Below are 23,181 nucleotides of genomic sequence, written 5' to 3'. Positions count from 1 at the left end.
TTATTTATTTAGTCTTTGAAGCCATAAAGATGCTTATTTTGTGTGGGTGATTTCTATAAACCGTTGGCACACTGTAAACCAGCGAAGAATGGGGTAGGCCTACTGGAGATGTTTGCTGTGATTAACGCACATTGTGACACCTTTCCAGGTGTCTTTATAATTCCCTTTCGTGCTGCATTGTGAGTGCGCGTGGCGAAAATGCGTGGCACTACTATAAAAGCAGCTTTGTATTAAATGTGCGTGCTCTTCCTTTAACAGTACAGCAGGTATAATAGATCCTTACTGTTCCTGGCTTCTGCCCACTTAACACAAAAGTTTTACTTTTCTTTCCATGTTAATTTATTTGGCGTCTAGAGTGACAAATCATCTATTAACTCCCAATCAAAATAAAGAAATAAATTATATGTCCTGCACAAACGTGCTCATATTAATTGCATGTATAATTCTGATGTGATTCTGAACTATTCCAGTTACCCGCATACGGAGGCAAAGTGTCCAAGTGATTTCTATCCCCATGCTTTAATAAAACTGTCAGAAAAAACAGGCTAACTGGTGTGCATGTAAAAAATAATACACTTTCTTTCTCAGAGCTCTATTCATGATGGCGTTACTGTCCTTTTTAGAAGTCTCAACACGTGGCTGCCATCTTGAAACGTCTTTGGGCACACATTTGGACAGTTGTTTTAAAGGATTTCCTAACCTCAGTGGCCACAGGGACATATAACTGCACGTATAGAATCACAAGTCAAATCTGATCATAAAAACGCTTAAAATGTTTACCGACTTTGCCCCAAAATAAAGTTTTAGTCACCACTAAAACAGGAAATAACACTAGAATAAACACATCAGCTCACGTCCTATTAATGCAATAATTTGTACTTTAATATTTCTAAAGTTTGACCAGATGAATTAAGTTTACTCTTTGTATTTATTTTACTACCTTATCACTTTCTTTACACATGTAAAAGTGAACAATTCCTTGAACTTTTTCGATGTATCAGTAAATGACCAGATAAAGATCATTTCGAGAAAACACCTTCAAAAGTGTTTGTATTTCCTACTAAATCTCTCGATTAATAAATGTCTGATTTATTTGTTATTTTATTCCAGTCATGGTGACACAAACTACATTTACACACAGCGGCAAATAAAGAATGAATTCCCTGGAAATCCCTGCCTGCTCCTGGAGAAGTAGCTAATCACGTTACAGTAACGCATTATTGGTGCCAGGCTGGCAGGGAAGGCTGGGAGAGCGAGAGAGGGCGGGGAGAGTGAGACCCCGTGCAATTCGATATTTGCCTCTTTTGACAGTCATTTAAAGGGGATCTGGAGAACCCGATAGCCCGGGACTTACACCCCTCCAAAGGCTTTCGGGACACTTTAGCCCGACTCGGCTCGGCCCCGCAGCGCCAGTGAGTCGCCAGGCAGGGTGTAAACGTTAAATGTTAGCTATTTGTTCCGTGGATTGCGAGGAAAATCAAGCCAGTCTTTCATTCACCCCCCCCCCCCTCTCTCACACACACACAGAACTCCGCTCCCCCCCCCATCTCCCCTCCCAAGCTTTCTTTCTTTTCCAGACTCCACAAACAGTCATTGACTAAAGAGGCTTAGAGAGACTCCTAATAATGCTTTAACGAATTAAAAGCAACGGAGAAGTTTTAGGAGGAAAAAAAGAGGGGGAGGGAGGGAAATGTTTAGTAATTGCTGAGACTGTACAGACAAAGAGTCCTGACGCAGTGGCACTGGAGGTTATCTGCCATCGTAGTGGTTCCTTATCAGCGGATAAATATTTGTATATCGTGGCCAAACTGGAGGGGAAGGAGGAGGGTGGGGTGGGGGTCTGCAAAGCCCCCTTGTGATTGTTGCAGCTCAGGTAAGCTAGATGGATATAATCACTGTATCCACCGCTGCATCCTCTGCAGTGGAGCAGAGCTGCTGCAGTGTGGGGGGTCGAGCCGCTCCAGAAAAGCCTCTTTTTTTCAATTATGGGGTTAAAAGAGTGAGAGAGTGTTTAATAAACGACTGCTCATTAAAGCGAGAGAGAAAGCGAGAGCGAGGGAGTGCATTCCCTTGCAGATAACGGGCAGGTCGCATTGTGCAGACGTCTCCTGGGAAGACTCCTGCACTGGATGTTTGCCCCCAACCCCACCCACAGCCTTGCATCTCATTAAGCTCATCTCCACATCTCTATCTGCAGTATATCTGGGGCGCACCATCAGCCTCCCATCAGTGCGGATGTGGCCGTTTTCTGCACGGACAAAAAGAGTAAGATTTCAGGGGAGGTGAATTAAATCGAGCTCTTTTTATTTATTTTATATTTGGAGAACCCTTTAATCAGCAACCATTAATAATGATCTCCTTGCTTTCTCCCACCCCCTTACCCCGTTTCATATGAAACCGTCACTGGACTACCAGTGGCCACCCAGTACAGGATTATGCACAGCCAGGAAAAGAGGAGGAGGAGGTGGTGGTAGGGGAGAGAGGGAGAGAGGAAGGGAGGGGGCTTGCCTGGATACCCAACCGCCTGCAAGTGTCCATCCTCGGTCTGTTTGACATGGCAGCGTCCCTGGGTATAAAAGCGATAAACATCTGGTGGCGCTGCCAGGACATTGGAAAATGAGGGATTGGGGAGAGGCGGTGAAAGAGGCGGCGAAAATACAAAATCATAATGAGAAGAAAGATGGGCAGAGAGGGAGTGAGAGAGGGGGGCAGAGAGATGCTGATCAGCTAATTACAGCTGCAAATAAAATGCAAATTTATCCTGGCACAGTGAGCATGCCCAAGTTTAAACATAGCGCCATCCAAAAAATCCAGAGCTGCGCTGGCGCTGCGCCAGTGACGACTTCCAAACAAAGGCTGATTATCCAATAATAATAAATTATTATTATTACTATTAGTATTAACCTTATAAGGAGGTGCATCTTCGTTCGGTGTTACACCAGGGTACACCCGCCATCCCTTTGAATAAAAGAATAATCGTTTCCCAACAACAGTGACACCACCATTCAGTCTACCAGTTACACACACTGTGTGTAACTGTGTAACCCCCCCCATCTCGTGTAGTGATTAATGATACATCGCCACCCAAAGATTAATCATGGGAAATTAAAAAATAAAAATAAAATAAAAGTGCTGGAGGTAACTGCAGCTGGATCAGGTGGGCTCGGGATGGCGGTGGAGGGTGGAGGAGGTGAAAGCCAATGAGCTCCATCGAATCTTTTTAGATGCAAATATTTTGTTATCTCTACTTTGCTGCACTGTGTGTTTTTTCCTTCTCCCGTGTTTATGATTAATTATCTCTTCTTGGTGAAAAATAAATCATGCGAAATTAGGATCTAGCTGACTCCACCGGCGTAAGCAGAGATGGCAGGTCGATGTTGTTAATTTCAGGTTGAAATTGACACACTAATTATAGTGCAGAGTGCTGCTGGAACACTAGCAGGCAAGATTATACCTCTGTGCTTCTATTTTTTCTTTCTTTCTCTCTCTCTTTTTTTTTTTATCAGATCCCCACCCCCCTTATATTTTACCAATTAAAAATCGTAAAGGCATTTCATTGCCCCGGGATAAAAAAAAGACAGCCTCTCTCCTAACATGGCCATCACTTTCCCCCATCAGATTCATTGTGATGTATTAGATGCAATAAATTATCCCATGTAACAAAACATGGCGAGCTGAAAGGCTGATAATCTGCAGAGGGGAGATAAGGATTCATTATTCCAAATCATTATGAATCCAGCGTTGGCTGTGACTTCTTTCTTAATCAGCTTCTGTGATCCTGGATACGTGAAGGGAGCAGATAAGAGCAGAGTCGTTTATAATTCTCCCCACCTCGGCCTAATATTTTAAAATAAAATCGCAGGGAGAAGCCGCCGTAAAACACACACACACACACACACACACACACACACACACACACACACACACACACACACACACACACACACACACACTGGCTTAACGTTTGGAGGGTGAACAGGACGAGAATAATAAAACACATTGAGGAAATAAATAAGTAAATAGATAATACGTGGCCCATACATTTTTGGCGCTGTTTTGTCTCAAATTAAGGTCATCTTATTCGACATTTACAGCGAAGAATCATGTAGGCAGAGAAAGAAAGAGAGCGAGAGAGAGAAAGAGGGAGAAGGGGGGTGGGAAAAAAGGAGGAGATATATACTGCACCGTTTATTTCACATTTGGAGTGGGAAGGGGCTAATAAAATTTAGGCTACACCGGGAGTCTATAAAAGCGGGTGACCGTAAATGATTTACTCCATTTATGCACTAACAGGGGCTGAAAAAGCGCCACGGTACACGGGAGGGGGGGGGGGGGGGGGGGAGGAGGAGGTTCGCTACTGTTGCTGCAACCTCAATCTGCAAAATTAAGAAACTAGGAAAAGAGGGGTGATTTAATCCGGATGTAATGGTGAGATGATGACACCTCATCCAAACTGCTGTGTGTCAATAAATATCAGATGGCTGTGAGACTAATAATAATAATAATAATAATAATAATAATAATAATAATAATAATAAAAGGCTGGTGTGCACAGACTCTTGCTTTTTATTACGACCAGTGTACCAATAGAGTGAAGGGGGGTGGGGGGTGCTTAGCTGTTGTCAGCTGTCACGCGGGAGCTCGCGTCAAATTCTACATTAATCACGCGATTTCACGGCAGGAAAAAAAAAAGAAGAAGAGCAGGAGGAAGAAGAAGAGAGGCGAGTGACTTTGGACTCGGGCTCCAGGCCGCATGCGCTCTCGTTAAATCCCTGTTAGAGGAAGTGCAAAACACTACACAGCCTCATACCTCTAATGTGACACTGTGGGGCCTGTACTAAACTCTAAACCCGTTTACAGTCTCTATTTAAAATTAATTAAGACTCGATTCCACCCCCCCCCCCCCCCCCTCAAAAAAAATGCATTCCCCCTCTTTAAAAACAAAACTGCTTTTCACATCCGCCGCCTAAAATTAAACGTTATTTCCCGCCTTTATTTAATTGTACCCACAGTGAACAGGACCGAATTGATTCTGGTTATTTTCCTCGTAATTAATCTTTTTATTACACCTATAATGTGCTTTAATCGCGAGCGCGCATGAATGCCGCTTTAATCATCGTTTCTCATCAGCGCGCTCATTTATCGCATCCGCATATTAACTTCATCTTTACATTGAAATCAAATAATTCCCCTGATCAAAAATAAAATAGAACATAATTTAAAAAACACTTTATTTACCTCAAAAGCAGATTAATAAATCATTAAAATTTGACGCTGTCGTTATTCTGTAATTCTATTTAGACACTGGGTGGGATTCCATAAATGAAAAGCTCGGCTCGTCCCTGTGTGGAAGAAGGCTGCTGAATAATTCATTGATTTTTAAAAAAAAGACGCATTTGGCTGTAGTCGCGTTCGTAAGTTTATACAACGAGGTTTGCGCCAATTATCTTTAATTTATTACCTTAATTGAATTTCTCCCCCAAAGATAGATTTGGGTGTGATCAGTTTACATTCTCCTTCAAAGAGTCAATGCGCATCATGAGAGATACCAAGCCTCCAGCATCCTCTCCTCTCCTCGCCTCTCCTCTCCTCTCCTCTCCTCTCCTCTCTTTTTCCTCGGTGCATTTCACAGAGAGAAGGATCGGATTTGCTTGGTGCTCCTTTCAATCAACCATGGTGTCAATAAGCAGGCTGGCCGGCCTCTATATGCTCAGTGTGTGTCTCTGTGTGTGTATTGGTGTGAAGCTTTTGCTGTTCGTAGCCTCGATCAGATTTTCAGATTTATTGCCTACATATGTATATTTTTCTCTCCTCTTTCTGAAATGTTTTTCTGTAATTGCTGAGTAGTTTGTGAATCTTTTTTTTGGGGTGTTGATTAGACACCGAGCAGCTATGGCTTCATCTGTCCTTTGTGGCAGGGGAGAGAAAGGGGCTCCTCTCCTAACACAAAGGGACGTGCAACGTGTTTCTGCCACTGTGAGGGCTTGTGTTCTGCGGTGAAATATCTGCAGAGCACAAGCCCTCACAGTGACAGAAACTGTACAGGCACCACATAAAAGCCTATATAGATAATAGCCAGTTACAGTTACACAATATACAGTTGTGCATTGCTCAATCAGAAAAAAATCACGTGCAAATGCCCACAATCGCCTTTTTCTTACATATAATATAATATAATCTTACTTTCGTTCGGCTTGTGTGCCAATATTGGGCGTCTCCTGAATTAACATGATCACCTGGATACAACAAAATGGGGTTAAACACAAAAATAGTATTTTTTAAAAATAAGAAATCTCATTTTAAATCGCATCGAAATCATAATAAATGACTGTCTATTATAGATCACTTCTATTTTAACCCTACAATAGATTCCCATTGGTTTCTACTGCCGTTCTATTCCCATAACTTGCTGTGCTTTCAGACCCGGAAGAGCTGGCGTGTTCTGTACAGTAAGTACGGTAAAGAGGCCGCCTTTGGTTGGCCCGTGTGCTCGTGCAGCCTGCCCGGTACAGCCTATGTGCGCGCGTGTTTCCTCCTCGCGTTGAGTTGTGACGCTGTGACTCCGGGACCGAGGGCGCGCGCGCACCATCACCGCCGCCGCCACCACTACTCCTAGCGCTGTGCTGAGAGTGTGTGTGTGAGTGTTTGTGTGTGTATGTCTGCGTGTGTGTTTTTCCCCTCCCCGTCCACAGCTCCTCGCCCTCTCGTTCTTTTTTCCTCTGCCTCTCTCTAAATGCCATCGGCGCCTCCATCTCTATGTCACTCTTCCTTCACGTCTGCGGAAAAAAAAGCCTCCACCCGTCCAGCGTCCACTGCAGGTCAGTAAATATTTAGATTTGCTCTGAAGCCGCCGCATCCTAAATGCCCCATCCAATGAGCTGCCGCTTCCCTCGGTGGCTTTGTAGCCTGTCTGTGAGCTCACTGACGGTCTGAGAATGATGGGAAACTTTTGTGAATGTGCTTTTTTTTGGGTGCTAGATTAAATGACTATAAACGAAAATTATGAGTAAAGCGGTAACATTCTTTTAATCTTTTTTTTTGACTGGACTTCAGTGAAGCCGGAGATGAAGCTACCCGTTACACCTTCATCTCTCCCCCTCAACATCGCTCTGTGTGCACTTGGTGGAATTAAAAAAAAAAAGGAAAAAAGAGGGGGGGGGGGGGGGTATTGTTGACAATACTGGCTACAACATCCATAACGAGCGCCATTGTTGCGTTTAATGCTAACTGCTTTCTCTATCCTTTTATTTATTAGCAGCGCAAGCGAAATTTGCTTTGGTTGGCCGGGCTGATAATTAAGCTAGCATTTCTTTTTCTTTGGCTCGCCTGAGTCAACGGATTGATATGTAAAAAGGCTAAACGACAGCCGGTTTCACTTCTTAGATTATTTAACCTACACCTAAAATAGCACAGATGAGTGTTTTTAGCGACCCATTACCTCTCGCATTACCTGGTGGTGCAGGCGAGAATCCCATACAAGCCGTGAAATTGATCTGATTACCTTTGCCGGCGGGTCATAAGAAGGAGCTGGGCTTGCTGAGGCTGCTTTGCACCCCCACACGCACACACACACCCAGCCCGTTATTAGTTTCCTCCATCTCGTCTTTGGTCCTTGTGTCTCGAGATGGCGGTGTGTTTGTGTGAGTGCGAGAGAGGGAGAGAGCCGCTGTTTAGAATGAATAGGAAGCTAAATCAGGGGCATCACACGCGCACAGTCACGGGCCAAAAAGCTCCAACGGTTATTTGCACGCGGGGAGCAGAACACGAGAGAAACCCTCGGACACCTTGATGTTTTTTTTCTTCCCTTCATTTTTTCGCTTCTTAGAAAAGAGGATAGGATTCGATAGGATAAAAAAAGGATAAAAGGATAAAAAATACGGTGTTATTATTAAAATAATATAAACTCGGATTAAAAACGTAGAAGAAGAGCAGCGGACCGCTCGAGCGGATAGCACTTTCACTCCAATTTCCCGTCACAATCGAAATTTCGTTATTGCATGAGGTGTCAGAGAGGCTGCTAGCACTCCGAGCTCCACTTTAAACGCATTTAAATCACAAAGATTAATAACATAAATAAAATAAAATAAAAAAAATCAGCCAAACAATTTAGTGCCTGAATGATGAATGACTTCTGTTTGGAGATGCACAAGACAAGAGGTGAAAAGGCCCTGCACCTCAAATGAAAGATTACATCAGTGCGTCTGGCGAGACGTGATATAAAGATAAGAATCACAACTCAGTCAATTGGCAGCCCCCTTTTTTTTCTTTGCTCTTTTTTTTCTTCTTCGTTGGGAAGAATGACACAAAATCTGATGTGCTAGTTTTCTTTTCTTTTTCTTTTTAAACACACTCGAAGAAAATGTGATCAATCCTTCAGCTCTTGCTCATTTAAATCGTTCTAGGAAAGCCAGTTCTGTTTTTAAGTTTCACGCGCCCAACAAGCAGAATTTTACGCCCTAGTTTTGTTCTAAGAACCAGACTTGGTTCCCATGCTGACAGAAAAGCAGCCCCACTTTTTTCTTGAAAAGACTAGAAAGGTGACAAATGACTCACTGAGTAAGAAACAAATAGGTTACCTGCGGTAATATACGGGTTTCAAAATGTATAAATGAGCGCTTAACCAGTAAAAAATATCACAATTTACAGCATGACTATAGCCCGTAGCATTTTTAATCACTGGCTGGGCATCTCTTTTTTTTTCCACAGAAGCTCTTTGGATTATGTTCTTATATCGTGTGTTTTCTTGCGCCAAAGTGCTTTTTGATTTAAAAAAATATTTTAAAAATTTATATTTCACAAAAATTAAGTCTAATTCTGGCTGGGTATCTTAGCTCTGTGCGTGCCAGAATAAATAAAGATACGTGACACATTACGACCCAAGATAACAGGCCGTAAATGCGCACACACGCATGCGCACAGGCGATTTCTTTTCAATATTATTTTACAATAGAGCTTCTTGCTTCTTCGTGGCTCTAAATGTACCTCACACGAGCTGCTACTCATATCATTTGAATTTCTTTTCCTTTTCAAAAAAGTATTGATATTACTGTAGTGGTAGCAGTGGGTGAACACTCACTGGTGGTGGCATAACTGTTACACCATGTATTAATATAGTATGATTTTTATCTCGCTGACCTTTGATTAATCAGCTGGCGGAAGGAAACTTTTATTTATGAGGGAAAACAATGATTGTAATTTTGTGAACACGGGACGCTGAGGAACAAAGTAAACACACACACGCACAGACACAGACACACACACGCACGCACATGCACGCAAGCATTAGACGTTATCTAAAACATTTGATCCCCCTAAACACACACACAAACACACACACAGGCAATGGAATAATCCGTTCTTGTGTTAACTGCAGTGAAGAGAACAAAAAAAAAAAGTGGCTCGATTTTAATCAAAGCTGGCTAACATAATCTCGCAGAAATTATCTAAGCCATCAAGAAAAGGACTGGACCCTCGCCCGCGTTTATGAATAAACCTTTAACAAATCTTTGCGCACAGCATCGGTGCTAGTTGTAGGCCATTAACTACAAAAATAGACTAATGTGGGCTCGTTTTAGCCCCTCTCGCTTTTTCGTCCTCACACACACACACAGAGAAAAAAGAGCCAAAGCCACCATTTCTCCCTTCGTGACGACAGTTTAGGATTAAAAATGACTCCCCCCCCCCCCCCCCTTTTTTTTAAGAAAGGGAGAGGCAGTCTTATATCCCGCGCTGAATAAGCCCCGGCGTTATTGACACCGAGGCTTGGGGACTCAAGTGATGGGATGGCTTCCATGTCCCATTCTCTAAGCTTCGATGCATCCAGTCAAGAAACAAAAACACATAATCGGGATTTTAGGCCACATTTTACCGTCGTGTGTTGCCTTCGAGCACCTATAACGGCTACTTTGTGGATAACGCTCCGCGATACTTTTTTCAAGAGGATAATTACACGAGTCGGCTGACAGCCTGACAATGGCAGCTACAGCAGTTTGCGTCCAAGTTCAGTTTCGGGCTTTGCCTGTGTGAGAAACGCTCGCTCTCCCTCTCCCTCTCCCCAGGTAGGGCTATCCTGGAGAGAGGGAAAAATAGCACGCTTTGCCAAGTCCTCCTCTGCCCGTGCTCCCAAGCGCTCGGTTAAGAGCAAGCTTAATAATTTCAGACGGGATTGAATGAATGCGCCATCACCTGTGCGCATGCAACTGAGGACTCACCTGCTAAATAATCTGTCTGATGGCGTCTTCATTGATCACCTTAATGCTTTTATTTATTTATTTATTTATTTGGTACCAACCCCCCACTCTAAGGAAGTGACCCCCACCTATTATTACACCCACAGCAAATTCATGCCAATACCTACGTGGTGCGAGGGCGTGCGCGCTCCCGCAGCCTCCGAGAGAGGATTCATTTCCTGACTGTTTACACCGCGGTGACGTCACTTCCAGTGGCTGCCCCCAACACACACACACTGCTACTATTACACACCGCCAGTCTGACAGTATACGCAGATCAAACCGGGATTTAGACATAAAAAACCTCCCCCCTCCCACACACACCTGCCCACGGGGAGGGATACAGGGGGACTGTTTCTCAGGTGGAAGACGTAGGGCATCATGGCCGTGTCACGGCGCACACATCCTTTTAAATTCCAGTTTGTTTATTTAAAAAGAAAAACTGGTCAAAGCGAGGCGGGCTACGGTCACTCGCAGTGCGAGTTATCAATGCGCGTTATTCACTGTTGTGAATAAATCTTGACATCGCTCGTTGTTGCTCGTCTGTCTGAGCTGCAGTGAACAGGTTGCAGCTACCGCACAGATACCGACTGAGTTAAGTAACAGCCAGTAATAGCTTACATTATAACTATTTTTTTTAACTTTTCTTTTTTTTTTTAAACTGGAGGCTTAGTCACCCAGGCGTCCCTTCGCGGTGAGGAAATCGGCTCAGTTTGGATCTGCCATTAGAATAATGTGGCTGTCACCGCGAGAGGACGCACTGTCACAATTTTAAGAGCATAAATGTCCCGCAACATGCCGTTGGCCCAGAGCAACAGGCTCTGCAGCGGCTTCTGCTCTTCTCTTCTTGCAAACTGTAGCAGGAAAAAGCGCAGACTTTAGTGGCTGTTGTAATAAAAGTTTTTTTTTCTTAGAAAAGGAGTTTAAAACTTTTATTTTTGGTTATCATTTTTATACTTGTCAACTTTAATGACGCTGAAGGTGAATTTATAAGTTTTCCCTTTTAAGTTTATAAACGTAGGTATCATATTTTATAGATTAATTCAAAATAAAATAACTTCCTACAACACGAGTTTTGCACACCTAGCACGCTTGCATGCATAAGACAGCTGTTAAGTGTATAAGGCCTTACTACAGTACAATTTTCATATTTAAAACAAATATACCTCTTTTGATGAGTTCAGAGAAAAAAAACAAACAAACAAACATTAAAAAGGTAATAAATTCTTGCAGCTCTTCTATATCTTCCTTGGCCAAATGTTGTATTCAATTAGAGCAGGCCCCTCCCCTTAACTGATGACACTGACAGACCCTCCTTAAGTTGCGTCGCGCCACAGCTGTCTGCAAGCATTGAGCTGCCTGGCGCCATCCTGAAAGAATGCCTTCACTGTAAAAAAAAAAAAAAAAAAAAAAAAAAAGAGAGAGAGAGAGAGAGAGAGAGAGAAAAGGAAAAAAAGAAGGGGGACTGGAAGGAGCAAGAGAGAAAGAGAGAGAGAGCGAGAGAGGTAGGGCAAGGGTGAGTAAGCAAGAGACTCACAGACCTAGAGGGAAAGAGAGAGAGAGGAGCGGAGTTAATGGAGAGGGCTTCAACTGCGCACAAACAGAGATTTGATCAGTGAGTCTAACTTGCTGGTGCTGGTCAGTGCGCAGTGAGGCCATCCACTGCAAACAAGCCCTGCCTGCGCCCCGTGCGAGCTACTTGTTGAGCTGAAACACTGACTTTTTTTTTTCTCGCTGTTTGTTTGCTAAGAGGAAGAAGTTCAGGAGCTCTGCGTGGGACCGGATTCCATTTTGGACGTATTTCTGTGACAGCACCTCAGTTGCATTTGTAATGTTGGGTATGTTCCCTGTTTAATTTCTGTCTTTGTTAAAAAAAAATTAAAAAAAAAAATCGCGTGTGAATTTGCTTAAGCGTGAGCGTCCTGCCAAGTTTTAGAAGCGTTGCATGTAAACAAATGTTAGAACGTAAGACAATAAATTCTCCCCTCTGTCTCCAGGTGATCGGAAGCAAGCGCGGAACCTGTGGATTTAACAAACACGCGGATTTGGGACAGTTTATTTCTTATCTTTTGACTTGTACCAGTTTGCTTCAGCGTGCATGAACATTTGCTAAAGCAACGAAAAAATATATCTAAAGAAATCAAGCGATGGAAGTAAGTGCGGACCAGCCACGATGGATAAGCCATCATCCCGCGGTGATGAACGAACAGCATCCTGGCTCACATCACCCGGGCCTCGGCCACTCATACATGGACCCTTCGCAGTATCCCCTCGCTGAAGATGTGGATGTACTCTTTAATATCGATGGACAGGGGAACCACGTCTCTCCATACTATGGAAACTCTGTCCGAGCCGTCCAGAGGTACCCTCCTCCTCCACACAGTAAGTAAACGGCCTGTTAAGGCCTTTTATTTAATCATTTGCTCCCTTTATTTGTTTGGATGCCCGTGCGTAATTGCAGGCAGGCTCCATTACAGCTCGGAATTATTTTCTCACTGTGACCCAGACAAAAGAAAAAAGGAAAAAAAGAAAAAAAAGAAACGAGTTTCGATTTTAGCCCGGGTTGATTCGACTTATAAAACTCAAGTGTTGTGAAACCACGGCGTGAATATGTGTAGTTTACGCGTATGGTTTCTGAGTATGGCTCGTACTGAAGTCAATTCCCGTTTAAAGTTCACAAACATGAGCTGACTCATATGCTGGTGAAGTTTTTTTTCCTTTTTTAAAAGCTCGTGCCCAATTTGTTTTCTGGATCGATCGAGTGTTTAGTTACGGATTTAAACAAATAGACGTGTTGGCACAGAAACCAGAGATACACCTGGAACACTTTGGTATTTATGTTTTTTGGCTTCTGCTCTCACACTCCAACTGTCTATTTTCTAATGTGCCAGTCACTGACGCGTAGTCATTTATGAAGTTTCCTATGATGTAGGCTTTAACTTCCTCAACAGTCGAGTTACTTTTGAATTACATGCATTCATATGTTGCATTTAGGCCCGCTCAATAGGAAGGTTAAAGGGTAAATTTACGCACGTGCGTGGCCACATGAAACTCTCAGATTTCTACACACTAGAGGGGTTCAAATAATTTCTACGTGTAAACAAACTGTCAGGATTTTTTAAATGTAGAACTGGATGTTGGTCACAGTGAATGATTGCTTCTGTGTGTGGAATAATTAAAAATAATAATAATAAAAAAGAAATAAAGAAATGTCACCTGATTTGTTTGCTTAATTTGTGTGTAAAGCTTAAATCCTGCTTTTTCAGGCCTGAAGCCCGACAACTCTAAATGGCAATGTGTATTTGTTTTTACTGCAGAGTGAAGTCAGGTTGTGATCTTTTCTGTTGTTTTTCTGTGCTGCCTCAGGTAGCCAGGTGTGCCGTCCCTCATTACTGCACGGCTCTCTGCCCTGGCTGGAGGGGAGCAAAGGAATCCCCCCGCACCACAGCACTTCTCCCTGGAACCTGAGCCCCTTTCCCAAGAACCTGCACCATGGCTCCCCGGCCAGCCTGTCCGTCTACCCCCCAGCCTCATCCTCCTCCTCCCTGTCTACCGGTCACTCCAGTCCACACCTCTTCACGTTTCCCCCGACCCCTCCCAAAGACGTATCCCCGGATCCGGGCATATCTACCCCCGGCTCCAGCAGCTCCGGGCGGCAGGAGGATAAAGAGTGCATAAAGTACCAAGTGACCCTGGCCGAGAGTATGAAACTGGAGTCAGCTCACAGCCGGAGCGTGGCATCAATCGGAGCAGGGTCATCCTCTGCCCACCACCCCATCGCCACATACCCACCCTATGTCCCTGAATACGGCCCAGGCCTCTTCCCACCAAGTAGCCTGATAGGTGGGTCATCTTCTAGTTATGGTTCCAAAACAAGACCAAAAACAAGGTCCACTTCAGGTAGGCGTGCGCTTTATTACATTCCCTTTTGATCTAACAGCATTCCCCAGAATTGCAGCCTTTAATGATCAGCCGTGTTTAATATCACATAGATTTCTAAAATAAATGCCCATAATCAGCACGTTCATCCCTCACATGGAGGTTTAAGGCCGCAGGAGTCAGTTTAACCCAGACAGTCGCAAAAATACCTCACAGATTTCCCTTAATGGTCTGATTTAAAAAAAAAATTATAATAATATGAAATATAATATAACACCAATAAAACAAATATAAAATACGTTATATTTATTTTTAAAAATAAATTAAAAATAAAAAATGGGGGAAAAAGATTAACACCATTGACAACTGAAATAAAAAAAATGAATTTAACTTTTTTTATATTGAGGTAAAAAGGAAAAAATCATGACGCAAATGATTTCCGAGTTGAACCATAAATAAGGTCATTTTTTCATCTTCCTCTGCACTAACAGAGAGTGGGAGAGAGACAGAGGGGAAGCCAACTCTCTGGGCTGTGTCGCCCCGTTTATATGTTTAAGATAATCCCATTATTGTCGGACCAGTGCACGCCACAGTTGCATTGTTTACCCAGCGGTAGAGCACCGGATACTGCTCGTTCATTCACAGGGAAAAAGCGGCTGAACCGTCGCCGTGGCAGAGTGCACGAACCACCGAGGGGAGGGAAAAAAGAAGACAGACAGACAGAGAGGAGGGAGATATTTACAAATTGTGAAGAGGGTGGGTAATTATTTTAAAGGTTATTTCAGCGCCGCTGAAAACCAGTTTTCTGTAATGACATTAATATCAGCGTCTTTGATGGGGTGTATAGAAAACAGAGGATTAGTTGATGCATATCATCGGGATTATTCAGCAGTATACACTGGGCCATTAATGCAAATAAAGATGTGAATTCCGGGATCATGTGAGATAATGTGCAGTTAAAGATATTTGGCGATCTGAAGAGTTTCATTTGGATGTTTTAATCGGGTCTTCAGTGCGGCAGTGTAAACTCAGCGCAGCGCTGAAAGCTTTTCTCCCGGAGCACCAAGCACACTGTGCAAAACGGTGCATTGCAGAGGCCTGCTTTTCTTAAGTCACATGCATTGGATCAGTTCCTGTTTGATTTCTGCAACATATTATCAAGCCAAAAAAAAAGAAGAAAAAAAAAACAGAGAGAGAAATAGCAACACACACTTTCCCAGGTGCTTGCATGTCTGTCACATTTAAACGACGCGGCACGACCCGGACCGACGCATCTCTTTTAGTCTTTGTGAAGAAGTCGAGCTGTGTGTGTGTGCGTGTGTGTTTGCAGCTCGAAAAAAGGGGAAGTGTGGCTGCATGCCTGAGAATGCAAAAGGCTCTCGGCGTTGCACAAAAGCCCTGTGTGAGTGAGTCTCTGCTTTCAAATAATCTGACTATGTGTGCAGCGAGCTCCCTTGTTTCAGTTTCAGGCCCCCGTATACCATAATCCAACTGTTAGTGCGCGTCTCACCTGTCGGTGTCACTAGAGAAGTGCCAGTCAAACCTGCCCCCCCCCCCCCCCCCATTTCAAAATAAAAGATTATTATTATTATTATTATTATTATTATTATTATTATTATTATTATTATTATTATTATTATTATATAAATTTTCAATAAAGGGAAATTTAATGGCTCGGACGAAGGCGGATTTGATTAGATTTATTTTAAAAAATTGTCACGCTCCAAAGTGGATTTTGCTCAGTCTGAAAATCCTGCTCAGAGACTCGCAGTGTGAAAAGTTTTGTGGTTTACTGAAATAATTTATGCTTTATGGACCTTAACACAACTGCTGTATTCGACACCAACACTAACCACATGTGTTTAATGTGTGCGTGCGTGGTGTGTGTGTGTGACAAATAAATCTACTACAAACCTTTCTACTTTCTAGTTATTGTTATCAATATCATTATTGTTAATTACTGGTACTAGTTTGTCTAGTTATTATTATTAGTCGATGTCATTATTAATCGTTCTGTGCTTTACAGATATATATATATATATATATATATATATATATATATATATATATATATATATATATATACTTTTCTCTAACCTCTTTTTATTCTCAGCATTGATTGCATGAACCAGTTATTGCTGGTTATTTTAAGGACCAACTGACCTGGACACTCTCTCCATCTTCTGTTTGTGTCTGTGTGTGTGTGTGTGTGTGTGTGTGTCCGTGTCCGTGTGCGCGTTGGCTCTTGCAGAAGGTAGAGAGTGTGTGAACTGCGGGGCCACGTCGACTCCGCTGTGGAGGCGGGACGGTACGGGTCACTATCTGTGTAACGCCTGCGGACTCTATCACAAGATGAACGGGCAGAATCGCCCTCTCATCAAACCCAAGCGACGGCTGGTACGTTTCCACCATGTTTCTCTGTTGATGACATTTCCGTCTCTCTCTCTGTTTTTCCCCTATCCAGGAAGAAGTAGGCCTATTAGCTGCAGGAAATTGACTCGACAAGTGCAGGTCTCTGCTTTAAGATATTACCACAGAAAAAAAGTGCAGTTTTTTTTAATGCAATGACAGTGCTACTTTTTATTTGCTAAAATTGTCATTGATTCACACAGTAGGCCCCATGTATATCATAGAACGCTACCTGTGGCCATCAAAGCTTTACAGCTATTGTACGACATCTGGACTATTTCCACTTGTAGTACCTTATTTACGTCCTGCACAGTGTTATTTAACTTTTAAATATTTAATTTAAAATTGCACTGCGAGCGCCTTAGGTTTACTTTTTTTAAAAGAGAGATTACATTTTCTATCTTTCATATTTAATTGAGCAAATAAAACAACCCCCCGGGATAAAACAAACAAAAAACAAACAAACAAAACAAAAGACCCCCCACTCTGATTCTAATTAAAGGAACTGAGCATGGCTGCAGTTCTGCACTCTTTACAGCATCCTTTTTTTTAAATTTCATCTTGTAGGTGAGCCTATATTGTAGCTATAAGCAGACCTTTTTGCTTTCCAAGTGCAGCTATTTTTACAGTTATTTTGGGGAAAGCCCCTCTCATCAGAGCTTACATCTCTTATGAGCTTCACAGGAGTTCCCCACTCTTTGAAAAAAAAAAAAATCTTTCGAGGCAAAAATGGCCGTCCAGACCTCTTCTGCTCTGGACTTCTTCTCTTTGCCTCTATAATGTGAAAACCCGACTACTCAGGAAAGAGCTGCCGGATATCTGAGCAGCGCAGATAAGTCGCTTTCAACAACACAAGCCCCGCTTCCCCAGTCAAAACATAAAGGCTGAGGCAGCCCGAGCCAGGCCAGACAGAGAGCCACGACGAGAAATTGTTTAGCGTTGTAATCACCGCTTAAATACACGAGGATGCTCAGGTATGGGTAACAACCAGGTCAGTTTGACCTTGAACCTCTTTCTCGCGGAGGTGAAAAGGGTCAGGAAAAAACTGTACAGGCCAGAAAGTGAAATTTAGCACGAAGATAAGATCTGCGAGCCGAATCATTTCTCTATGAAATCACCACAACGTGTAAATACCAATCCTGTTGACCTTTCATTGCTGATATTTAAAGTGTTGGCTGCGAAGAAAAAAACAAAATGTTGGAAAAATAAGAAAACCGGTTAAACTATGATGATAGGTTAAGTGAATAAAAATAGAGATTTCAAAAGGTGTGTTCCCTCACTGTGATTGGGTATTCACAGCGATCAGCAGCAGGGGTTATTGGGCCACCACGTGTGTATAATTGGAAATTCCTCCCTGAGATAATGTAGTCCTTTACGTTAGCGTGTCCTCTGCGGTCACCTGTCTATTGATTGTTTTTAGAGATTATAACATCAATGTCAAGCCACTGCAGCAAACTGGCCTGTGAGGCAGGCAGCTGAAATCCATCGGAAGACATGACTTTCACTGTGGCAGGATGGAGCGAGGGTTTTACTCTCCTAGTAGACTGCAGCGAAGCCAAAAATACCCACTTCTTTCTTTCTTTCTTTCTTTCTTTCTTTCTTTCTTTCTTTCTTTCTTTCTTTCTTTCTTTCTTTCTTTCTTTCTTTCTTTCTTTCTTTCTTTCTCCAAACTGTGTGCTTTTAACTGGCGTGCAATTATTGCCATGTGGTTCATTTCACCGCATCATGTATTCATATTTTGTGCGCATATTGGAAGAATCCAAAGCATACATTCCAGACGAGGCCTTTTACGTTTAATAGATGCCAAATCTATACGTTTCATCTCCTTCCTTTTCCTTTCCATTGTCTGACGTCACGTGTTGGCTTTTTTTAAGGAGGGGGTTAATTTAATCACATTTAATAGCTCTCCCATTTCAAGGCCCTGCTTTTATGTGTTCTGTAAATATTTATTCTCCAGGAGGTATGAGCTCTACGTGGCTATTTTTAGCCCCGGGTGAAAGCAACCCTGTTTTCCTTTTTTAAATTTATTTCTTTCCTCATTGAAAAAAAATTTCAGCTTGCACTAAATGCAAAAGAAAATGCACTGGGTAGAGATATACAATGTATATACTGTCAAAATAAAAGCTTCCTGAATGTTTCAAGCAGCTTTGCGCAATGCTGGAGTGAAAAATTAAAGACTGTATTTAAGCAGGTATAATAGAAAATGCATGTGTTGTTTCTTTGTTAAATCAATCGAGGATACCATGGATACAGGGCTGCTGAATTTACACCAATTTATCCCGATGACTTAAAAATTCCACAGATATCCTTGCAAATCCCTCTTAATGAGTGCCACATGGCTATTTCGCGTAAGGAAAGTTAACTAGTGTGTGTATTTTTTAAGCCATATTTAAGTGTTAAAACGAGCCCTGAATGATGGTATTAAAGCTGTTAGAATAAACCTCAGTGATGATTGGGTCATTGAGTGGTCATGTGATGTTTTTTTCTTTCCCCTTTCCCTTTTTTTGGCCTGTCTGCGTCGTGCAGTCGGCAGCCAGGCGGGCAGGGACGTCGTGCGCAAACTGTCAGACGACAACGACGACGCTGTGGCGGAGAAATGCCAACGGGGACCCGGTGTGCAACGCCTGCGGCCTGTACTTTAAACTGCACAATGTGAGTAATAAACCTTCACTGGATATCTCTCATAACTATCGAGGCTTGCCTCCAATATTTATTCGTCCAGCTCCCATCTATGTCCCCCTTCTCCTCAGATCTGCCTTCTTTATTTCTCTCCCACCACGTCCTGCTGGGCACCTTCCCCTCTCTCCCTTTGAATATTTTATCTGACTTGTCCCTGCAGAGAATTTCCGGGGCACGGCGATAACAAATACTGTAGAATTAATATGATTTATTGGCAGTAAGTGCGAATCTAAAATGTATAAGACCTAAGTGAACTAAGCCCGCAGCCGCCTTGCTTTTGAATATTAAAGAAGGGGCTTAATTAAAATTCGATTAATTTTTTTAGACCGTTTTTTTCCCCCTTCTTCTTCTTCTATTTCTAGCCTTTTGGTTCCATGCGCGCCAGGGACTCTGAGTCCCCCCTCTGACCACCAATCCGTCTGATTCGTTTTGGGTTGGTTAGTGCCTCGCCACATCATTTCACATCCTCAATCTGAAAACCCCAGGGACGCGTTTATCTCTCCCTCTCTCTCCTCTCCTGTGCACAAAGCTGTCACTTTTAATCAAACTGCCATTGTGGCTGAAACTAATAATAATAATAAGCAGGATAACTGCTCTGAGGCCACATGTAGGTAATTTTCCTTGTACAGACAACAGATAGAGGTTGCCTATACCCTTGTGCATAAGGGGAAGAGTATCCTGCTCTGCTGGCCAGCTTGTCACGCAAGCGCTCTCTGTTAAATCATTTTCCCATGTTACTTTTGGCACATTGTGAGGCGGTGCAGAAGCAGATTCAGACCAAGGTTAAAAGGAGAGTAGAATAATATTTCCCCGTTACATATTAGCATCTGAACTGACCCCGACCTTGGTGTAATTATGAAATTAGTTTATTTTGGTAAATCCAGACTTCTGTTGGGGTTTGCTCCCTTTGAAACAAATTCCACATTCTTCATGGAGAATTTAGTGGAGTCCCCGCTGGCCTGCATGGGCTCCTAATGTGTGTAAGTGTGAGCGTACAAAACACCTGATGGTAGCAGTCTGTTGTCCCGTAAGCTCAGATAAGAAGCTTGTGAAAACAGAAAAGTTGCCACAAACACAAGGTTGTGTTAACACCCAAAACATAGATGGCCTTCTCCGAGTAATCAGGGGTTTTCTCACTGTGCCTGTAAGGTGTCTTTCTCATCTTCATATTTCTGAGAGGTGTACAGTCCTCACACTTCTGTACGGACGCTGAGGTTTCAGGTGGTTAGCTGCTGGTTTTTGGAGGGAGGATGTGAGAGCTTGCACTGTGCATTCTGTGGGGGCCATTGACTCAAATGCTTTTTTTTTGATATGCTCGGGTATTGGTGGCCGAGCACACGCTGGAGGCCCAAGAATTGTTTCGCGAGACGGTAGACATCTCAGCATCAAAGAGCGGAGGCTAGATTGGCTTTCGGTGGGTGTAGCATGCCCTAGAACTGGAATCAGGGCACGCAAGGCAGAGAAGGTCACCCAGTATGGAGTCAAAGCTTAGCGAGTGAAACCCACATCACTGGGGGGAAAACAGATCTGTGCCCTCCACTAATCATCGAGGCCGCTGTTTAAAGAGTCAGCGAAAAATGCCAATGTCTCAGACAGCTCGAGAAATCCCTGTTCCCATTTCCCCGGGAAGAACCACTGAGAAAGATCAGGAAGCCAGTCGGCCTCATCCACCTCCCTCATAATCCTGCCCACAGTCGGAATTCCATCATCCAGCTCTCATTCCTCGCTAAAACCTATGCTGGAATATGGCAGCTGGGGCCATTTTGGCCAAGAGTCGGCCACGCGGTCGAGAAGGAGGGTGGAGAGAAGGACTTGGCCGACGCTGACAGTCGTCATGGCCATGTGTCTCTGTGGTTGACCGGCTGCACATTAGCTGCCAGACTCTTCTCCGTCTGTGTTCTGCACACGCTCTCTCCATCTTCCCTGCACCCCCCTCCTCCCCTTCATCTGTCCTTTTTCTCTCTTTTCTCTTCCTGGCATAGCTACAGCCTTAGATACAGTCCAGCTTATAGGAATCAACATTCATATCCGACCCAACACACACACACACAAACACACATTCTCACAGTATAGATAAACAATCTTGTGTTTCGGGATGGGACAGCCTGATTCGCCTCGTAATGGGACTCCATTACATATCATTATGTCTGTCCAAAACCCCAAAATCTGCCTCTAAGAGAACTAAAAAGCTCTTTGTGCACCACATTTTTCTTATTTACTCTGAAACTCTGTGACACCCCTCACTTACGGTTTGTTTTGCTTTAATATAAATCTCATACTGGAATCTTAAATTTTAAGATTCGTATCTCATGTGAAATGTTCACGAGGACCAAATACTCATCTGCCATCTTTTTCTTTCTCCTTTCGAGAGCAGATCAACCGACCTCTGACCATGAAGAAGGAAGGCATCCAGACCAGGAACAGGAAGATGTCCAGCAAGTCAAAGAAGAGCAAAAAGGCCCAAGATAACATGGACGACTTCTCCAAGAGCCTGATGGACAAGACCAGCTCATTCAGCCCGGCCGCTCTGTCCCGCCACATGTCATCCTTCCCCCCTTTTCGCACTCTGGCCACATGCTGACCACCCCCACACCCATGCACCCCTCCTCGAGCCTCCCCTTCACCCCGCACCACCCTTCCAGTATGGTCACAGCCATGGGTTAGAGCTCCCCGCGGTGCACCACTTCTGAATCCTCAGCCTCGCCACCACCGCACCTTTCGGTACCTCTGCTGCCCTGCTTCCATATCCTAAACAACAAACTGCTTCTCGGTCCGATCTAAGCTCCCCAGTCTCACCGCCGAGCCACGGTGTGTGAGTGCGACAGGCTTTAGGCTCCTGTTCTCCTCAGTTGTATCTTATTTTTTATAAAAATCGAAGTGTACCTCTGCGATGTGAATGCTTTGCAGACTTGACTTGACTGTGGCGCACCGACCTCCAGGGGGACGTTTTTTTGTTTTCCCTCCTCCCCGAGCTGCCACCACCACATTGAGGCTGTCCTCCCAGCTGATCCACACGATAAGGAGCTCCATTTGTGTACAAAAAGCCATTTTTCCACACTTGACATCACAAAAAACTGACATTAAAAGAACTTTTGTGACGCCCTCTTCCTCAATGTCCAAACCCGACTCTCTTCACCTTGCACCTGTGTAACAGGAACCCCCCCCCCCCCCCCCCCCCCACCACCACCACCACCACCACCCCCTTCCCGCTCCCTTGCTTCCTCTCCCTCTTCTCCTCCTTCTGCTGAAGATGAGGAGAGACAGACGTTGAATATATTTGTACAAATTGTATGAAATACAGTACATTTAATGAAGACTTTTTAATTAAGTAAGAAAAAAAGGAAACATGCCCCTGGGCAGCTAACAACAAGAAGGGTACGAGTCGCAGCAGGTGGAGAGACTTGCCACCGGAGGAGTGAGGAGAGGCTGCCTCCGAGTCCCGGAGGAAAGAAAAAAAAAAAGGGAGGAGGAGGTGAGGGAAAGACTTTTGAGAAAGGGCAGGCCTCGGTTTTTGCCTGCATGAATTGTGTTGCATTAAGTTTGCAGAGAGTCAGCGGCTCCGGCTGCAGGCATCTCTCTTCTTCTTCTTCTTCTTCTTCTTTTTTTTTTTTTTTTTTGGATGTGCTATAGGTCTCGGGCAATTGGTTTGTGTTGAAGCGCGCACGTACAAGCACACACATACACGCACACACTTACACGCACACACTCGCACACACTCGATCACCTGAAAGACTTTCTTCCTGCCCACAGATTATATGCATTGTGAAAAAAGTTCCTGTATTTGTTATTTGTATGTATAAATCAGAGTACCAAAAATACGAAAGAAACAAAGATGTAGAATTATTTCTTTATGTTATGCAGACTGAATGGTTGTAAAAAATTTAATAATAATCACTAGTGTAAAATATGACTGCTTTTTTGTTTCGTAATTTTTTTTTTTCCTCTTTGAAAATAATAAACTAGTTTAATCTCTGTTGACATGTTA

The 23,181-nt window shown here is 43.4% G+C and overlaps 1 protein-coding gene and 1 long non-coding RNA gene across 9 annotated transcripts in view; one reads left to right on the top strand and one right to left on the bottom strand.

Annotated features, from left to right (window-relative positions):
• The window catches only part of LOC309692737, a 12,877-nt gene extending 5,275 nt beyond the window's left edge, over nucleotides 1-7,602 (bottom strand). The window contains exon 1 of the long non-coding RNA XR_014272428.1: nucleotides 7,502-7,602. This is a non-coding gene — a long non-coding RNA (uncharacterized lncRNA). The remainder of the gene's footprint in view (nucleotides 1-7,501) is intronic.
• gata3 (GATA binding protein 3) lies at nucleotides 6,560-23,181 on the top strand. 8 transcript variants are annotated; one of them, XM_082511522.1, is made up of 7 exons: nucleotides 6,560-6,818; nucleotides 11,980-12,067; nucleotides 12,227-12,611; nucleotides 13,596-14,129; nucleotides 16,360-16,619; nucleotides 19,044-19,169; nucleotides 21,571-23,181. In XM_082511522.1, the coding sequence occupies exons 3-7, from the start codon at nucleotides 12,377-12,379 to the stop codon at nucleotides 21,775-21,777; spliced, it is 1,362 nt and encodes a 453-aa protein (XP_082367648.1). In that variant the 5' UTR covers nucleotides 6,560-6,818; nucleotides 11,980-12,067; nucleotides 12,227-12,376; the 3' UTR covers nucleotides 21,778-23,181. The 8 variants fall into 8 exon arrangements, with proteins under 8 accessions (XP_082367648.1, XP_082367654.1, XP_082367647.1 ...); XM_082511524.1 differs by lacking the exon at nucleotides 6,560-6,818 and having other exon boundaries at nucleotides 11,622-12,067; nucleotides 16,360-16,416; nucleotides 16,573-16,619; XM_082511526.1 differs by lacking the exon at nucleotides 6,560-6,818 and having other exon boundaries at nucleotides 11,623-12,067; nucleotides 13,596-14,072; nucleotides 16,360-16,416; nucleotides 16,573-16,619.

The sequence above is a fragment of the Aulonocara stuartgranti genome (genome assembly GCF_965226115.1).
Source record: "Aulonocara stuartgranti genome assembly, chromosome: 17".
Classification (NCBI taxonomy): Eukaryota; Metazoa; Chordata; class Actinopteri; order Cichliformes; family Cichlidae; genus Aulonocara; species Aulonocara stuartgranti.
This window is presented reverse-complemented; position numbering and strand designations above follow the sequence as displayed.